This window comes from Oncorhynchus mykiss, chromosome 2, assembly GCF_057628025.1.
Source record: "Oncorhynchus mykiss isolate SJ-2025 chromosome 2, ASM5762802v1, whole genome shotgun sequence".
NCBI lineage: Eukaryota > Metazoa > Chordata > Actinopteri > Salmoniformes > Salmonidae > Oncorhynchus > Oncorhynchus mykiss.
Genome location: NC_143023.1, coordinates 102,998,596 through 103,016,161, shown reverse-complemented (window position 1 = coordinate 103,016,161; position 17,566 = coordinate 102,998,596). Strand labels below are relative to the sequence as shown.

At 43.5% G+C, this 17,566-nt stretch overlaps 1 protein-coding gene across 6 annotated transcripts in view; it reads right to left on the bottom strand.

Annotated features, from left to right (window-relative positions):
- The window catches only part of LOC110501386 (kinesin-like protein KIF23), a 40,010-nt gene extending 23,305 nt beyond the window's left edge, over nt 1-16,705 (bottom strand). For 3 of the 6 annotated variants that reach the window (XR_016490335.1, XM_090214656.1, XM_090214660.1), the window contains exons 1-14: nt 16,286-16,408; nt 16,006-16,072; nt 15,228-15,356; nt 14,126-14,231; nt 12,584-12,720; nt 12,303-12,415; nt 9,867-10,037; nt 7,589-7,636; nt 7,118-7,230; nt 6,095-6,216; nt 4,270-4,372; nt 3,927-4,006; nt 1,226-1,345; nt 443-602 (exon numbers count right to left, since the gene is read on the bottom strand). Coding sequence is in view for 5 of the 6 variants with exons in the window: in XM_090214656.1 (XP_090070782.1) it covers nt 443-602; nt 1,226-1,345; nt 3,927-4,006; nt 4,270-4,372; nt 6,095-6,216; nt 7,118-7,230; nt 7,589-7,636; nt 9,867-10,037; nt 12,303-12,415; nt 12,584-12,720; nt 14,126-14,231; nt 15,228-15,356; nt 16,006-16,072; nt 16,286-16,299 (1,483 nt within the window). In the remaining variant the exon portion in view is untranslated. Of the gene's footprint in view, nt 1-442; nt 603-1,225; nt 1,346-3,926; nt 4,007-4,269; nt 4,373-6,094; nt 6,217-7,117; nt 7,231-7,588; nt 7,637-9,866; nt 10,038-12,302; nt 12,416-12,583; nt 12,721-14,125; nt 14,232-15,227; nt 15,357-16,005; nt 16,073-16,285 lie in introns of all 6 variants that reach the window. The other 3 variants (XM_090214655.1, XM_090214664.1, XM_090214651.1) reach the window with 2 other exon arrangements.
- Nucleotides 16,706-17,566: the final 861 nt, after the last annotated feature.

Here is a 17,566-nt window from a genome sequence, read left to right as displayed (position 1 = left end):
GGTCGTCTAGCAACGATCAAGAACCAATTTGACAGAGTTTAAATCATTTTGAAAAGAATAATGGGCAAATATTGTACAATCCAGGTGTGCAAAGCTCTGAGACTCACCCAGAAAGACACAAATCACTTCCAAAGGTGATTCTAACATGTATTGACTCAGAGGTGTGAATACTTGTGAAAATTAGATATGTATTTTATTTTCAATACATTTATAAAAATATGTTATAATTTTGTCGTTATGGGGTAGTGTGTGTAGACGGGTGAGAAAAACAATGGAATCCATTTTGAATTCAGGCTGTAACAAATCGTGGAATTAGTCAAGGGGTAGGAATGCTTTCTGAAGGCACTGTATACCCTCACTGTACCGTGAGTGACTTTGAATAAAAGCTTCTGGCAAGTGGCATGCTATATATTACTCAAAGTGAAACAGTCATCCTCTCTACCTGTATTGACAGGACCTCCTCGTTCCTCCAGGCGTCGCGACAACTCGTCTTTAAAGGCTTGGTTTTTCTGCCGGCGCCCAGCAGCTAAGCCACAGATGGGCCTGTCCACGGGCCTGGCTACCTCCACCTCCTGGGTCATCTCAGCAAAACGCATCACCAGCTGTAGAAACCCACACAGATCAGACAGACCCCCAGCTATAGAAACACACACAGATCAGACAGACCCCCAGCTATAGAAACACACACAGATCAGACAGACCCCCAGCTATAGAAACACACACAGATCAGACAGACCCCCAGCTATAGAAACACACACAGATCAGACAGACCCCCAGCTATAGAAACACACACAGATCAGACAGACCCCCAGCTATAGAAACACACACAGATCAGACAGACCCCCAGCTATAGAAACACACACAGATCAGACAGACCCCCAGCTATAGAAACACACACAGATCAGACAGACCCCCAGCTATAGAAACACACACAGATCAGACAGACCCCCAGCTATAGAAACACACACAGATCAGACAGACCCCCAGCTATAGAAACACACACAGATCAGACAGACCCCCAGCTATAGAAACACACAGATCAGACAGATCACCCATGCACCGGTGTGGCTCAGTAAGTAAAAGCAAGGAACTCACAAAGCCAAGTTGAGGGTTCAATCAAGCAGTCATTTTGTCACCATAGAAGAATGTCAGGCCAAAGACACATACATTCCTTAAAACAATAAACGGTGGGAGAATTATTCCACGTAGGGGATAATGGACTCACCATGGTTTCTTCGTAGTCGTCGGCTTTAGGATTGACACATACAACCATCCGTACTTTACCCTCTCCGTCAAAGTAGTTCTTGAACAAGTGAGTCACCTTGGAGTCACGGTATGGAACCATCTGTGTGTGGAAGAGAGAGAAAGACTTCCATTAGGCCTGTTCACAGTGCCTTGTTCTTAGCCCCAGGCTAGACTCGCTCTGGGCTGGATTAGCATGTAGGTTAACCCGGGGCTCAACTTTAAACTTGAGGCCTAACGATTCACACAGACCAACATTCTCTCTGACACGCGACCAATGTTATTACAAGCAATACGACATGTATTAACACAGCTTCTAGCCTAGCATTTGATTTCCAACAGTTAAGGTTTGGATAAACCTTGCTCCCCGCCTGACCTCGGAAAACAAGGTTTAACTTTTGAAATTCAATCTGGCCTGTACAGAGAATGCTGTGTACGTTTCCTGATCCAGGAGAAATCATTCAACATTATCATGGATTTATCAAAGTAAATAAAGAGCTATGAAACTAGACAAATGGAGAGTTTGCTCATAAAGACCCTATTAAATTACTAATTCTATGCATTTGCTGCCCTTCCTACTGTAGACTTTTGTAGTTTCAGACATTAGGCACTGACCTGCATAGCAACCATTTGTTGTTGGGCACTGACCTGCATAGCAACCATTTGTTGTTGGGCACTGACCTGCATAGCAACCATTTTTTGTTGGGCACTGACCTGCATAGCAACCATTTTTTGTTGGGCACTGACCTGCATAGCAACCATTTTTGTTGGGCACTGACCTGCATAGCAACCATTTTTGTTGGGCACTGACCTGCATAGCAACCATTTTTTGTTGGGCACTGACCTGCATAGCAACCATTTTTTGTTGGGCACTGACCTGCATAGCAACCATTTTTTGTTGGGCACTGACCTGCATAGCAACCATTTTTTGTTGGGCACTGACCTGCATAGCAACCATTTTTGGTTAGGCACTGACCTGCATAGCAACCATTTTTGTTAGGCACTGACCTGCATAGCAACCATTTTTGTTAGGCACTGACCTGCATAGCAACCATTTTTGTTAGGCACTAACCTGCATAGCAACCATTTTTGTTAGGCACTAACCTGCATAGCAACCATTTTTGTTAGGCACTAACCTGCATAGCAACCATTTTTGTTAGGCACTAACCTGCATAGCAACCATTTTTGTTAGGCACTAACCACGTTTCCATCCACAGTTGAGTGTAAAGTCAAGACAGTTGTGATGGAAACTGGAACTGTCGGGAACCACTTTAATAAAGGCCAAAAATGTGTTCAACGCGGTGGGACCTCTGTGTGTCTAAAATTAATTAGGCGAGAAATGACGGTGGATATAATAACCATCTTATGGAAGTAAACTGGAGTCCTCCCCCTGATTTAGGAAAGCATGCCGTTTATTAAGCTACAGATGCTAGAAGTGATGAACTTCACAGGGTGGTGGAATTGCACGGTGACGAGCTTCATGCTCCTGTCAATAAATATCCAGGGTCTAATTCTGGTGACATGACGACGGACGCTTGACTGCAGTTTGACTAATAAAATAAATATTCTCACTCTCATCCACAATGGCATCATGTAGAATAGGCTACCAGCACTGTATCTGCCAGCTGTTGGCTAGAGAGCATGTCAAGACCAGACTATTTAATGCAACAGTTGTGACTAAACTAACGGTAGAGTTGAAAATGTGATGCAAACGTATGGAACATTTTATGCACTACGTCATCACTGATTGTTATCCTCAAGTACATTTGGTGGGAAAATGGACCCATTTACTTTACGCAGATCCTAGAAAAGTCACAAGAAAACCTGTCACCAAAGTGGATGGAAACCCAGCGAGAGCAACCAAGGTTTCTACACAGATTAAAGTAGTTTGGTTTTTGTCCTCGGATGATTTACTATGAATTAAGATACTTATCAACATAATGTGCAGAAGGTATTACAGGCATCACAAGCATATGATGATGCAGCCTGGCCCGTCTACCCTGCCAAATACAGACCCTGTGATGCAGCGTGGCCCGTCTACCCTGCCAAATACAGACCCTGCGATGCAGCGTGGCCCGTCTACCCTGCCAAATACAGACCCTGCGATGCAGCGTGGCCCGTCTACCCTGCCAAATACAGACCCTGCGATGCAGCGTGGCCCGTCTACCCTGCCAAATACAGACCCTGCGATGCAGCGTGGCCCGTCTACCCTGCCAAATACAGACCCTGCGATGCAGCGTGGCCCGTCTACCCTGCCAAATACAGACCCTGCGATGCAGCGTGGCCCGTCTACCCTGCCAAATACAGACCCTGCGATGCAGCGTGGCCCGTCTACCCTGCCAAATACAGACCCTGCGATGCAGCGTGGCCCGTCTACCCTGCCAAATACAGACCCTGCGATGCAGCGTGGCCCGTCTACCCTGCCAAATACAGACCCTGCGATGCAGCGTGGCCCGTCTACCCTGCCAAATACAGACCCTGCGATGCAGCATGGCCCGTCTACTCTACCAAATACAGAGCCTGTGATGCAGCATGGCCATTTACAGAGCGGTACAGCCAGATAATGTGGTGTAGTACAGATGCATATCCCCAGCTGTACCTAGTTGGCTCCACTGCCTACAGCATCATATACACAAGGATAGTATGGAATACATAAATGCTCCAGAATGTATTACAGTCCGAACCTTGTTTGTACCACACATTTGATTCTCCCGAAGCACTTCGATACACGTCCTCAAAGTCATGAGTGACTGGTTGATGTTACCTGAAATCAGAAATATACATTTCAACTTACAAGACATAATTCCTGAAGAAAATGTGAGCTATCTTCAGCAGTCCAAGTAAAGACTGTTTTCTGGTAGTGGGTAACATTTATACTCAGGGTTCTCCCCAAAGAACTCCCTTTGGTTTAATACCATTGAAGGCTCTAGATGGCAGATGCCCCCCATCGTACTCAGAAGCCCCACCTTGTTAAAACCTCCTGGGGAGAACCCTGACATTGTTGAACGGAAAGTGACTAGAACCCACCTGCTTCTCTGAGGCGGTTGCCCTCAGCCCGGGTCCTGCTTGTGCGCTCACTCCCCGCCAAGTCAACCAGGCACAGCTGACTGACGCTCACCTGGTTCTTATCCTGAGCACACAAAGTCAAAACATTTATACATATTTACTCTTCAACTAGACAGTTATTTTTACCCCCCCTATAGTCGATGTCCACACCCCCATAGGGGGAAGAAATGATTATGTTTAGGCTAAAGATATGTCGATGTCAGCCTTTCACATCTGCAGTGGAAGATGGCAAAGCTACAGCAGTGTTTGGCAGACCAGGAGACATCCCGAGTCCCCACACGGAAACGTGACGGGACTCGTCTGAAGTCGGTACCACCGATCTGCCAACAGATCGCTAAATGATCCTGCGTGTGACCATCTTTAAAAATAAATATCCACAGCTTAGCAAGCATGCACGGGAAATACAAAAACGTTCTGCAGATGAGTGATCCAATCAGTGGATTCAGAGGAAATCATTCTTACCCCCTTCCCTAGGCTGTGTATGTTTCTAACAGAAAACAGCATCAGTGTCCCACCCGAGATATGATTGCTCACCTCCAACACTCGAAAGAGCTCTTTGGGGCCTACTTCCCAAGCCGTTTGGCTCAGTTGACATGCCAGTGAGTGAAATCGAACAGCTGATTGAGCGGTCATGTGACCGAATGCTGCAGACAACACATTCCCGGGTCACTAAGGAGGAGTTTTGGGTCCTGAATCAAAAAGGGAACACCCTGCCGTCTCCCTCTGAGCATTAATGCTGCGTTCAAAACCACTGGGAACCCAGACCTGGGAATCCTTAGACTTCCAACTCCATTAAACTGAGAGTACCCGTCGCCAGCTGATATCGATGTGAGGCTGGATTCAGTGCTCTCGTCTGCATTAAAACCAAAAATCGATCCAGGTTGGATGTGACAGCAGAGATGAGGTGCTCACTGTCGACCACGCCCCCTGACTTTGAGAAGCTCTGATGCAACATGCATCAAGCCACACCTATCTCATTAGTGGTGGTGAGTTGAGAAGTCAATCAAAAATACTGTTCATTTTACAATTGACTGCTATAGCCAAAAAATTAAAAAGTAAACATTGGCTGCTGTTAATTGCTTTCACATGGTTGGGGTCACAGAATTTTCAGATATCAAAATGAGGTCATGGGACAAGAAAGTTTGGGAATGCCTGATGTAAACATTATTAAAGTGACCAGTGTCCAATGATTATGTACATAGCACGGTTCAGTTAACTTTACTCACAGGAACAATGGTTGACATCTTGAAGAAAGTGGGGACAGCAGACTGGGATAGGGAGAGATTGAAACTGCCAGTAAAGACTCCAGCCCGCTGGTCTGCACATGTCGTCTGACCCGAGAGTTAAGATGCTTAAAATGTCTCACCAGTTACCTTTCTGTGGTTAAATGCTGCCATCTATCCAGGGTTTCTGGTTTGGATAGGTTCTAATCATCACAGTAGGAACAACATCCTCTATCCACTTCCTGATGAACCCAGTCACTGTAGGAACAACATCCTCTATCCACTTCCTGATGAACCCAGTCACAGTGGGAACAACATCCTCTATCCACTTCCTGATGAACCCAGTCACTGTAGGAACAACATCCTCTATCCACTTCCCGACGAACCCAGTCACTGAGTCATTGCATATGTCAATGTTATTTTCAGAGTCAACACAGAACATTTCCCAGGCCACATAAGCACCATCATCTTGAAACATGGATTCCGATTGGTTAAGCAGCGAGATTATCTCATTCTCTGCAATGGAATCAGACAAAAGGGACATTTACTATATATGATATTACCTGTAAGATGTTGTCCCCATCTGCATCTAGAGGGGCCTGGGCCAGTTTGATGATGAAGACACTGTGGGAGCGACTGGACTCTCTGTTGAGCTGAGTGTTGGCTATACGCCTCTTCTTCTGTCCTGTAACATAGACAGTCAGCCTACCATCAATACACCTTTACAACATCACACTGTGGGGGAGACTGGACTGTTGAGCTGAGTGTTGGCTATACAACATCACACTGTGGGGGAGACTGGACTCTGTAGAGCCGAGTGTTGGCTATACAACATCACACTGTGGGGGAGACTGGACTGTTGAGCTGAGTGTTGGCTATACAACGTCACACTGTGGGGGAGACTGGACTCTGTAGAGCCGAGTGTTGGCTATACAACATCACACTGTGGGGGAGACTGGACTGTTGAGCTGAGTGTTGGCTATACAACATCACACTGTGTGGGAGACTGGACTCTGTAGAGCTGAGTGTTGGCTATACAACATCACACTGTGTGGGAGACTAGACTGTTGAGCTGAGTGTTGGCTATACAACATCACACTGTGTGGGAGACTGGACTCTGTAGAGCTGAGTGTTGGCTATACAACATCACACTGTGGGAGACTGGACTCTGTAGAGCTGAGTGTTGGCTATACAACATCACACTGTGTGGGAGACTGGACTGTTGAGCTGAGTGTTGGCTATACGCCTCTTCTTCCGACTTATAAACAAGGAACAGGAGATCAAGCTCGACCAAATCACCCAACCAACCTCAATTACCTACTCAAGAACATGATAGGGCCCAGGTCAAACACAGAATGGACGGGCTGTGATAGTATGAAAATGTTGCTTGGTCTCTGGGTGGCTAGGACGAGTAAAGCACTTTAAGAAAACATTATTGCTGTTAAAAAAAATATATATAATAATAATAAGTCTGCATTTACAGACAGACCAATCGCCCCCCAATAACTGTGCAAACGGTGGAAATCGGGCTGCGCCCTTGAATAAAATGTAATTGATTACGTAGTGAAGGTTTGAGACGATCTTACCTCTCCAGAACACTTCAAAGGCCTCTTCTGTAGACTTAACTTCTACCTCGGTGCAGCCGGCCACGTACATGTTGTGGTTCTGGTCCTCTCTTAGGAGCTTAGACTGGGGCGGTCTACAGAGAGGGACCGAGTGTCAACTGACTGATAATGCTGAGCTAGCCTGGTCCATGCTCTGTTTGTGTCGTCTGGCCAACAACAATGGTCATTCGTAACATTCCAAACAGATGTGGAACCAGGCTAATGCCTTGTATTATGATGGCAGCCACAGAAAGCTACAGTCAAGACTAAAGCAACATAGAAAGACAAGCAACATTCCAAACAAAGCAAGAGAGCATTCAACATGATTAAATGAAGCACTTCTGCCACTACAAAGCACAACAGACAATTCCATGAACACTTCCTGGTTGCAACATTCAGTATTAGGGTATATTATACATGTAGCTAAATGAGTATGCTCTATATGTGACATACATGAACTCTTGGTTGGGCTGCCTCTGAGGAGTACCTCCTCCATTCCACCTAACAAAGTAAGGAACACACAAACATTTATCTGACTGCAATAACTACTCTGATATGAAACTATACCTTCCAGTAGCCAGTAGGACCAGGAGATAGCTACTACTCTGATATGAAACTATACCTTCCAGTAGGACCAGGAGATAGCTACTACTCTGATATGAAACTATACCTTCCAGTAGGACCAGGAGATAGCTACTACTCTGATATGAAACTATACCTTCCAGTAGGACCAGGAGATAGCTACTACTCTGATATGAAACTATACCTTCCAGTAGGACCAGGAGATAGCTACTACGCTGATTTGAAACATCATACAGTGCCTTCAGAAAGTGTTCATACCCCTTGACTTATTGCACATTTTGTTGTGCTGTAGCCTGAATTCCAAGTGGATGAAAGAATTGTTCTCTCACCCATCTACACACAATACCCCATAATGACATCACAATACCCCATAATGACAAAGTGAAAACAAGTTTTTAGAAATGTTTGCATAAAAAAAAAAAATGAAATACAGAAATCCAATTTGCATAAGTATTCACACCCGTGTCAATACTTTGTAGAAGCACCTTTGGTGGCGATTACAGCTCCGAGTCGTCTCGAGGCAGGTCTGCATCAGCTCCGAGTCGTCTCGGGGCAGGTCTGCATCAGCTCCGAGTCGTCTCGGGGCAGGTCTGCATCAGCTCCGAGTCGTCTCGGGGCAGGTCTGCATCAGCTCCGAGTCGTCTCGGGGCAGGTCTGCATCAGCTCCGAGTCGTCTCGGGGCAGGTCTGTATCAGCTCCGAGTCGTCTGGATTTGGGGATTTCCTCCCATTATTCCTTGCAGATTTCTCAAGCTCTATTAAGTCAGATGGGAAGCTGTGGTGAACAGCATTCTTCAAGTCTATCCACATATTTTCAATGAGATTCAAGTCTGTTCTTTGGTTGGGCCACTCAAGGACTTTCCAAATTCAATTGATTGGACATGATTTGGAAAGGCACTCACCTGTCTATATAAGGTCCAACAGTTGACAGTGCATATCGGAGGAAAAACCAAGCCATGAGATCGAAGGAATTATCCATAGAGTTCCGAGACTATGTTGAGGCACAGATCTGGGGACTGATACCAAAACAAGAAGCCGATGATCACTCTGACAAAACTCCGGAGTTCCTCTGTGGTGATAAGAGAATCTTCCAGAAGGACAACCATCTCCGCAGCACACCACCAATCAGGCCTTTATGGTAGTGGCCAGACTGAAGCCACTCCTCAGTAAAAGGTAAATGAAGCTTGGAGTTTGCCAAAATGCACCTAAAGGACTCTCAGACCATGAGAAACAAGATTCTCTGGTCTGATTATTGAACTATTCGACATGAATGCCAAATGTCATGTCTGGAGGAAACCAGGCACCACTCATCACCTGGCCAATACCATCCCTACGGTGGAGCATGGTGGTGGCAACATCATGCTGTGGGAATGTTTTTCAGCAGCAGGGACTGGGTGACTAGTCAGGAGAGGGAAAGATGAATGGAGCAAAGTACAGAGATTCTTGATGAAAACCTGCTCCAGAATTCAGGTCCTCAGACTGGGGTGAAGGTTCACCTTTCAACAGGATAACGCAGGTGTGGCTTCGGTACAAGTCTCTAAATGTCCTTGAGTGGCCCAGCCAGAGCCCAGACTTGAACCCGATCTAATGTTGCTGGATAGACCCGAAAATAGCTGTGCAGCGACGCTCCCCATCCAACCTGACAGCTTGAGAAGCTCTGCAGAGAAGAATGGGAGAAATTCCCCAAATACAGGTGTGCCAAGCTTGCAGCGTCATAATCAAGAAGACTCTAGGATGTAATCGCTGCCAAAGGTCCTTCAACAAAGTTCTGAGTAAAGAGTCTGAATACTTATGTAATTGTGATAGCTGTTTTTTTATTTAATAAATTAGCAAACATTTCTAAAAACTTGTTTTTGCTTTGTCATTATGGGGTATTGTGTGTAGATTGATAAGGATTTTAAAAATCCATTTCAGAATAAGGCTGTAATGTAATAAAATGTGGAAAAAGGGAAGGGGTCTGAATACTTTCTAAATGCTCTGTATTTTAGGAATTAGCCTCATCTAGGGTTATGCTGAGAAATTATAATATACTGGGTTAGGATTTTAATCCATAACTTCACTAGTTATACTTGCCATATCTATAGACTGACCGAAACATGAAAAATAAAAAGCGATATCCATTTCCGTTCCAGCTGCTGTAACTGTCTTACTTGGGTTTGATGGGGTCGTAGGGGGCTTCTTCCAGCAGATCATAGATGTAGTTGTTGTATATCTCGATGTAGGACACAAACACACTGTAGCTACTGTCCTCGTCCACCCCGTCCGCCCTGCAGGCCTCCTCTGGGTTGATCATGTCTGCAAACTCTGGGTCCAGCCTCTGCCTGGAAACCAGGGGTTGGAACCAAAATTCATTTTGAATCGTTCCGTTCTGAACAAAACCATATTTATTTTTGTTCAACCGTTCAAACCCACAAAATAAAGTTCTGAATCGGGAACAAAACACAAAATACCGGGTAATATTGTGCCTTTCTGTTCCATTTTAAACCTCTGAAAGAATCAATTATTCACCTTCAGTTCAACATTAAATGACTTCACCAATCAGTGCGGATAGAGCAGCTTGCTATGGCGCGTGCCAAGCTATATTTGTTTACATGGGCGACAGACACGTGTAGGGAGTGAGATGCGACTGACATTTTGCGTGTCGGGAGAGAGCAAGCGAGGGTAGCGGAGGAGGCTTGAAGCACTGGGCATCTTGTTATGATATCATTATCTGAATTAGGTTCACAGAATTATACCTAAGAGGAGCGGCTTCTGTGGAGGAACCGTGAATGTCTGAACTTCCTGGAGTTGACTTAATGATGGACCAGAGCTAGCTAGCTAACAAGCGTGTGTGCAGAGCAGCACCAGGATTAAAACACACATCTTAACCTTTTTGTAGTTAATAAATCCAACGTGAAACATGATAAATATAATATCCTTAAATAGCGTTGAAAAAGTTATTCCATTCTTCTCTAATAAATAGTTTCCCCCTAATTTCTGAACCGCGCTTGTAACGTCAGCACAGTGGGCCGTGCTCCCGAGGGGGAGGCGCAGGTAGCCTACACACCCCTTGGTAAAGATTTCTAGCTGACAGGCAGACACTGGAACAAGTTCCTGAGTGACAGAGGGAGGGGCTACAGTGGGCTGTGATGCGGAGGGGGAGGGGCAGGCAGACACTGGAACAAGTTCCTGAGTGACAGAGGGAGGGGCTACAGTGGGCTGTGCTGCAGAGGGGGAGGGGCAGGCAGACACTGGAACAAGTTCCTGAGTGACAGAGGGAGGGGCTACAGTGGGCTGTGCTGCAGAGGGGGAGGGGCAGGGAGACACTGGAACAAGTTCCTGAGTGACAGAGGGAGGGGCTATGGTTATATTGGGAAATGATTACTTAGTAATCTGAATACTTTCCTTGGTGCCCTTATTTCCTAGTTAATTACAGGTACACGATTAATTACTTTGATCGCGTTATACTAATTACAGGGAATCTTTGATAAAACTATGTCTTCAATTTAATGATAGTAAAGACATGACAATGGCTTGAACTACCCAGTTTATAATATGCAAATGTAATGCTTAATATTGGGTTCCCGAGTGGCGCAGCGGTCTAAGGCAGTGCACTACAGTCCCTGGTTCGAATCTAGGCTGTATCACATCCAACCATGATAGCGAATCACATAGGGCGGCGCACAATTGGCCCAGCGTCTCCCGGGTTTGGCCGTCATTGTGAATAAGATCTGTTAACTGACATGCCTAGTTAAATAAACATTTTACAAAATGCTCACACTGTAGAGCCATGCAAATTGACCACCCGCCAACGTGGCTGGTGGAATAGACCGTCTCACCTGCCAATACCTAAATCTACCCACATTTGGCAGCCCAAATATTATTAGTATTATTATTAGTATTACATAGGGCTGAGAACTGCCAGGGACCTCACAATACAATATTATCACCGTACTGAGGTGCCGACACCATACGTATGGCGATTCTACAGTATATGATTCAATTGCGATTCTTATAAAATACATTTGTGGCCATTTTATGTTTTTAGGAAAAGCTTTTCCATCTACCAGAAGACTTTTCATTAGCATGATCGCTAACGGCTACACAGTTACAGGAAATACGAATCACTGATGCATTCTATTCATGTCTTATGATCAACGTGGACAAATTAATTCATTTTCAATACATTTAGTTGATTCCCTACTAAGTTCAATACATTTAGTTGATTCCCTACTAAGTTCAATACATTTAGTTGATTCCCTACTAAGTTCAATACATTTAGTTGATTCCCTACTAAGTTCAATACATTTAGTTGATTCCCTACTAAGTTCAATACATTTAGTTGATTCCCTACTAAGTTCAATACATTTAGTTGATTCCCTACTAAGTTCAATACATTTAGTTGATTCCCTACTAAGTTCAATACATTTGAATATTGTTTAATTATGTTTTAATGTCTTGATTCCGTGATTCTGTTGTCCACATTCTCCACATCGCAACTTTTAAAGAAATAAAACATATTCCATTGACATACAGTATTACAATCACACCGGGAAAATATATTAGAGAGATTGAGTTCCAGGCTTCCTCATTATAAAAACACTCACCTGGAGGGTGTTTTAGGGACAACAGTTGGCTGGTTTTCCCTCTTCTGGCGCTCCAACAGAGCATCCACCTGATTCTGGACCTCCATACCATTCTTATCATCCGTCTTTAACACCTGCACATCACAGTGGAATTACCAGACTGTCCCATTTAATATGGATCGAAGCTGGGAGATTTCTCTAACCAAGTCTCAACATCATTATAACACATGGTATGTATTATGGACATTAGACCAGCTTTGAAGAAGAAAACAGAAAAACAAAAACTTTGTTATTTCTCTTACGAATCGTTTGGCCTGGTAAGGGCCGACGCTGTTGAAGATCATGTCTAGGGAGCGGGGCAGGAGCCCCCCCTGTCCTGGAGACCCAGTCATAGTGAAAGTCTTCCCACTGCCCGTCACCCCATAGGTAAACAGCAGACCTGGAGAAGGGAAAGAACAGACATCCTGATTAATAGACATACAACACGAGATGGTAAGACATTCCAGGGTCGTACATGCATTAGTGCACACCGTAGCAAAACATTTTGCAATGGAAAACAAGTTACTCAAAGTTCAGATAGTTCCAAGTGGATAGACAGGTTAGCTGACAACGTCACAAAAACAACGCGCACGCTTTAAAAATATTGTTATGGTTCTGGATGGCCAGACAGCTAGCAGCAATGACAAGAAGCTGCTATGTGTTGTTATGGTTCTGGATGGCCAGACAGCTAGCAGCAATGACAAGAAGCTGCTATGTGTTGTTATGGTTCTGGATGGCCAGACAGCTAGCAGCAATGACAAGAAGCTGCCATGTGTTGTTATGGTTCTGGATGGCCAGACAGCTAGCAGCAATGACAAGAAGCTGCCATGTGTTGTTATGGTTCTGGATGGCCAGACAGCTAGCTACGATGACAACAAGCTGCCATGTGTTGTTATGGTTCTGGATGGCCAGACAGCTAGCTACAATGACAAGAAGCTGCCATGTGTTGTTATGGATGGCCAGACAGCTAGCTACAATGACAAGAAGCTGCTATGTGTTGTTATGGTTCGGGATGGCCAGACAGCTAGCAAGCTGCCATGTGGAGAATCCTAGGTGGCTCGTTTCATCTCGTTGTAGATAGCATGTCTTGTTTTGAGGTGTTGACTGATGTCATGTCTATGCTAATATGGTTCAAATTAGCTATCTAGGTAACCATCAACTATAACGATGTATTGAGACAAGTGCTCATTGCATCTTGTTTTCAATAAACATTGGAGACCAATTATAGATACGTTGTCAACAATCTCAGCCAACCCCATCTGTTTTTTTTAACCAGTTAAGGTTGTTGCTAAGCAACCCATCTAGAACTCATGTATGCAGTTCACCCCCATTAACATACCATAGTTGAGGTTGTTGCTAAGCAACCCATCTAGAACTCATGTATGCAGTTCACCCCCATTAACATACCATAGTTGAGATTGTTGCTAAGCAACCCATCTAGAACTCATGTATGCAGTTCACCCCCATTAACATACCATAGTTGAGGTTGTTGCTAAGCAACCCATCTAGAACTCATGTATGCAGTTCACCTCCATTAACATACCATAGTTGAGGTTGTTGCTAAGCAACCCATCTAGAACTCATGTATGCAGTTCACCCCTATTAACATACCAATACAGGGTACAGGTCATGAGGGTTTAATTGACCGGACCTTGTAATAACATCCCACTGTATAAAACTGCAGGGGCCTGTTCATCTTCCTGTCAAACAGCAGCTGAAGAGTGTCGAACCTCTGATCACAGATGACCAGCTGTTGGGCAACAGAACAGAAGATGAAAGGGTTATGAACCGGTTTTTCCCCTTACCATTTTTACTGTGAATGAGGTCATCCACGAGGGGCTTGGCAACATCCTGAAACAATTCCATCTGGGACGTCTTAATGCAGAACACCTTCTTGAAGGAGTACTGCGTCTGTCAAAGCAAAGCGTCTGTTAGCCCAAATCGCTCTGGCCGTCTGTCTGATGCCAGGACACATACAGCACCTTGTTTAGCTTTAATGACAGACATGAAACACAGGTTAACAGTGGTTGCAGAAAGTATTCATACCCCTTGACTTACCACCACCATCACTATTACATTTTTTTTTTTTACACAATTATGGGTCCAGTGGGCATCATTTGAAAGCATGTTATATTGCCAATATGACTAGCTAAATGATGAAATATGATCTTAGTCTTTCACAATGCAGTTCAAGGAAAACGATAATTGTGGTGTGCATAGAATGGAGTCCTTCAGTGTTTTGGCCGCGGCGGCTGTTTGACATCAAAGTAGTGTTTATTACGTTCCTCAACATCTGACCTTTCAAAATACATCAAGTCGTATCCAGCATTTCCCTCAGACCACATTTTTTTTGTGCAAAAGTTGCCAAATTAGCAGGAGGGATGGGACAGCTGTCAAACAAAACAAATTATTTTGGCAACATACACATATTTAGCAGATGTTAATGCGGGTGTAGCGAAATGCTTGTTACTAGCTCCAACAGTGCAGAAGTATTTAACAATTCACAACAATGCACACAAATCTAGAAGTAAAATGAAATTAAGAAATAAAAAAATAAGAGGATGAGCAATGTCAGAGTATGATTGAGTGAAATACAGCAGAATAGAACACATTACATATGAGATGAGTAAAGCAGTATGTAAACATTATTAAAGTGACAGCGACCTGAAGCGCAGAGCCAGAGCTCTGCCGTCGTGTATAGCATTTTACTGTACAGCCACTGCATTCCAATTTAAGCATTAATCAGTGCCCAAATATGCCATGTACAACCCGTATATGGGTCGTACATGCACTCCTACATTCTTAGGGTGTCTGTCAACTCATGCTTTTCAGTTTCTTCTTCAGCAGCAGCGGAAATAGCTACGATGTCACAAATACATGTCACACAGAGGTTTCAGACAAACATACCTCCTTGAACTCTCCATTCCTGTTGGCTTTGAGTCCGTCAGGAGCGTGTAGCTGGATGGTGGTGTTGCTGATCACCTCAATACAACACTCCTCATCCTCCACTCCAAGAGGTCTCACACGACAGTAAACCTGAGAGACGGCACCAAAACAATACAATAACTACAGCTAAAACAATTACAACGTGATGCACCTCAGAGTAGTCCTGTAGGAGTGGCCTGACGTCCCCCAACTCTTTCTCTAGTAGTCTGAGCTCCAAATAACACATTCCCTATTTAGTGCACTAATTTTGACCTATATAGGAACACTAGTTTTGACCGGGGGGCGTAGGGTTCTGGTCAAAAGGAGTGTACTACATAGGAAATTTGGGGGACACTTTATCAAACACTTACAAACATGGTTTTCATTGGCTTAAAGTGGCTGGATCATATAGTTAGCCAATTAGATTCATTCCATGGGCACAAGTTCAATGTGATGACGCTCGATCAGGTCCCCAACCCACCTGTCTCCAGACATTCAATACATCCCAACCCACTTGTCTCCAGACATTCAATACATGTGGCTCTGCTGTAGCTTTATCATAGAACTTGAGTAACTTATATATATATATATATATATATATAACTGCAAATGGTTTGCAAATGGATTTAGTTAAGTTATTCTTGCCATGCAGGAGAATTGAGGAAATCATTAAACCATCACAGTAACCAACTCAGTGGCAGATACATTTTTTCCAAAAGTGCTGACTAGTTAGTAAGGAATGTTTTTGTCGTTTACTTACACCAACTGGATCTTTCTGGTTGCTGGATGGCTTCTTTGGAGCAGGTCTACGGGGGGTTTTATGCTTCCTAAGCAAATCAAATGAAAAACCCAACAGGTAACCAAGTTAGCGACTCGACCAATTTAGCCTTAGTTGACCTGGTCGGCTAGCGTTAGCCAGCTAACGACAACTTGACGTGGTTTACATTACGAAAATAGCGGTCTAAAGATATTGGTTATTTGCAAATAACTTTAATAATAAATCATGTTTTCTTTATTGAAATTGTAATTTTTCTACTCACGTAGGTCGTATCATGGTGAATTGTTATGGTTTGATTTCTTGCTTCCAGCTCCAACGTTCCCTCTACCTCGCGGACTAAATATTTTTCAAATTTAACCAATCAGCGGAGACTGAAACAACGGAAGTTCCTCCCAACTATTTCTGGTAAACGAAAAAGGTCCGGAACTTCCAAAGCCATAAAAGCCATTTATACAACACTGCCACCTACTGGGTAGAAGCTGTAATTTACAGAGTAGGTACACAACACGTGTGGCGTATGCATGGAAATTGCAATAAAACGAAGAACAAGGAGCTCAACACATATGTTGAACTCGTGCATCAAGTAATTTGAAGAACATGCATTACATGCAGTCTGGCTGTCTGACCTTGCCCCCTACCGTTTTCGTTTGTTCTTGTGCAACCATCTAGCTACAGTAAATGTGAGTTTAATAAGCTATGTCGATCAGTGTGGTTGATTCCAATTTTGTTCCTAAATTAAAGTGATAGTTACCAAAAAGTGTGTATGTTTGTATTCGTGTTGAGAAGAGTCCATTTCATCAGTCGTAAATGAATTGGAAAGGTCTCATTTCCAGTGGTGTAAAGTGCTTAAGTACAAATACTTTAAAGTATTACTTAAGTCGTTTTTCTGGGTATCTGTACTTTATTTTACTATTTACATATTTGACAACTTTTACTTTTACTTCACTACATTCCTAAAGAAAATATTGCACTTTTTACTTCGTACATTTTCCCTGACACCCAAAAGTACTCATTACATTTGGAATGCTTAACAGGACAGCAAAATGGTTGAATTCATCCCTACTGCCTCTGATGCGGCAGAATCCCTAAACACACATGCTTCATTTGTAAATTAGGTCTGAGTGTTGGTGTGACCTTGACTACCCATAAATAAAAAAAACAAGACAATTGTGCTGTTTGGATTGTCTACTTAATTAAGTATATTTTTGCAAATAATTTTACTTTTAATACTGAAGTATACTTAAAACCAAATACTTTTAGACTTTTACTCAAGTAGTATTTTACTGGGTATTTTACTGGGTGACTTTCACTTTTACCTGAGTAATTTTCTATTAAAGTATCTTTACTTTTACTCATGTATGACAACTGGGTACTTTTTCCATAACTGCTAATTTCCATAAATAATGTCAAATAAATGTTTATTCGTCACATGCTTCGTAAACAACAGGTGTAACAGTGAAATGCTTACGAGCCCTTCACAACAATGCAGAGATAAATAAAATAGAGAAAAGTAAAACACGTAATAATAAGAGTAACGAATGAT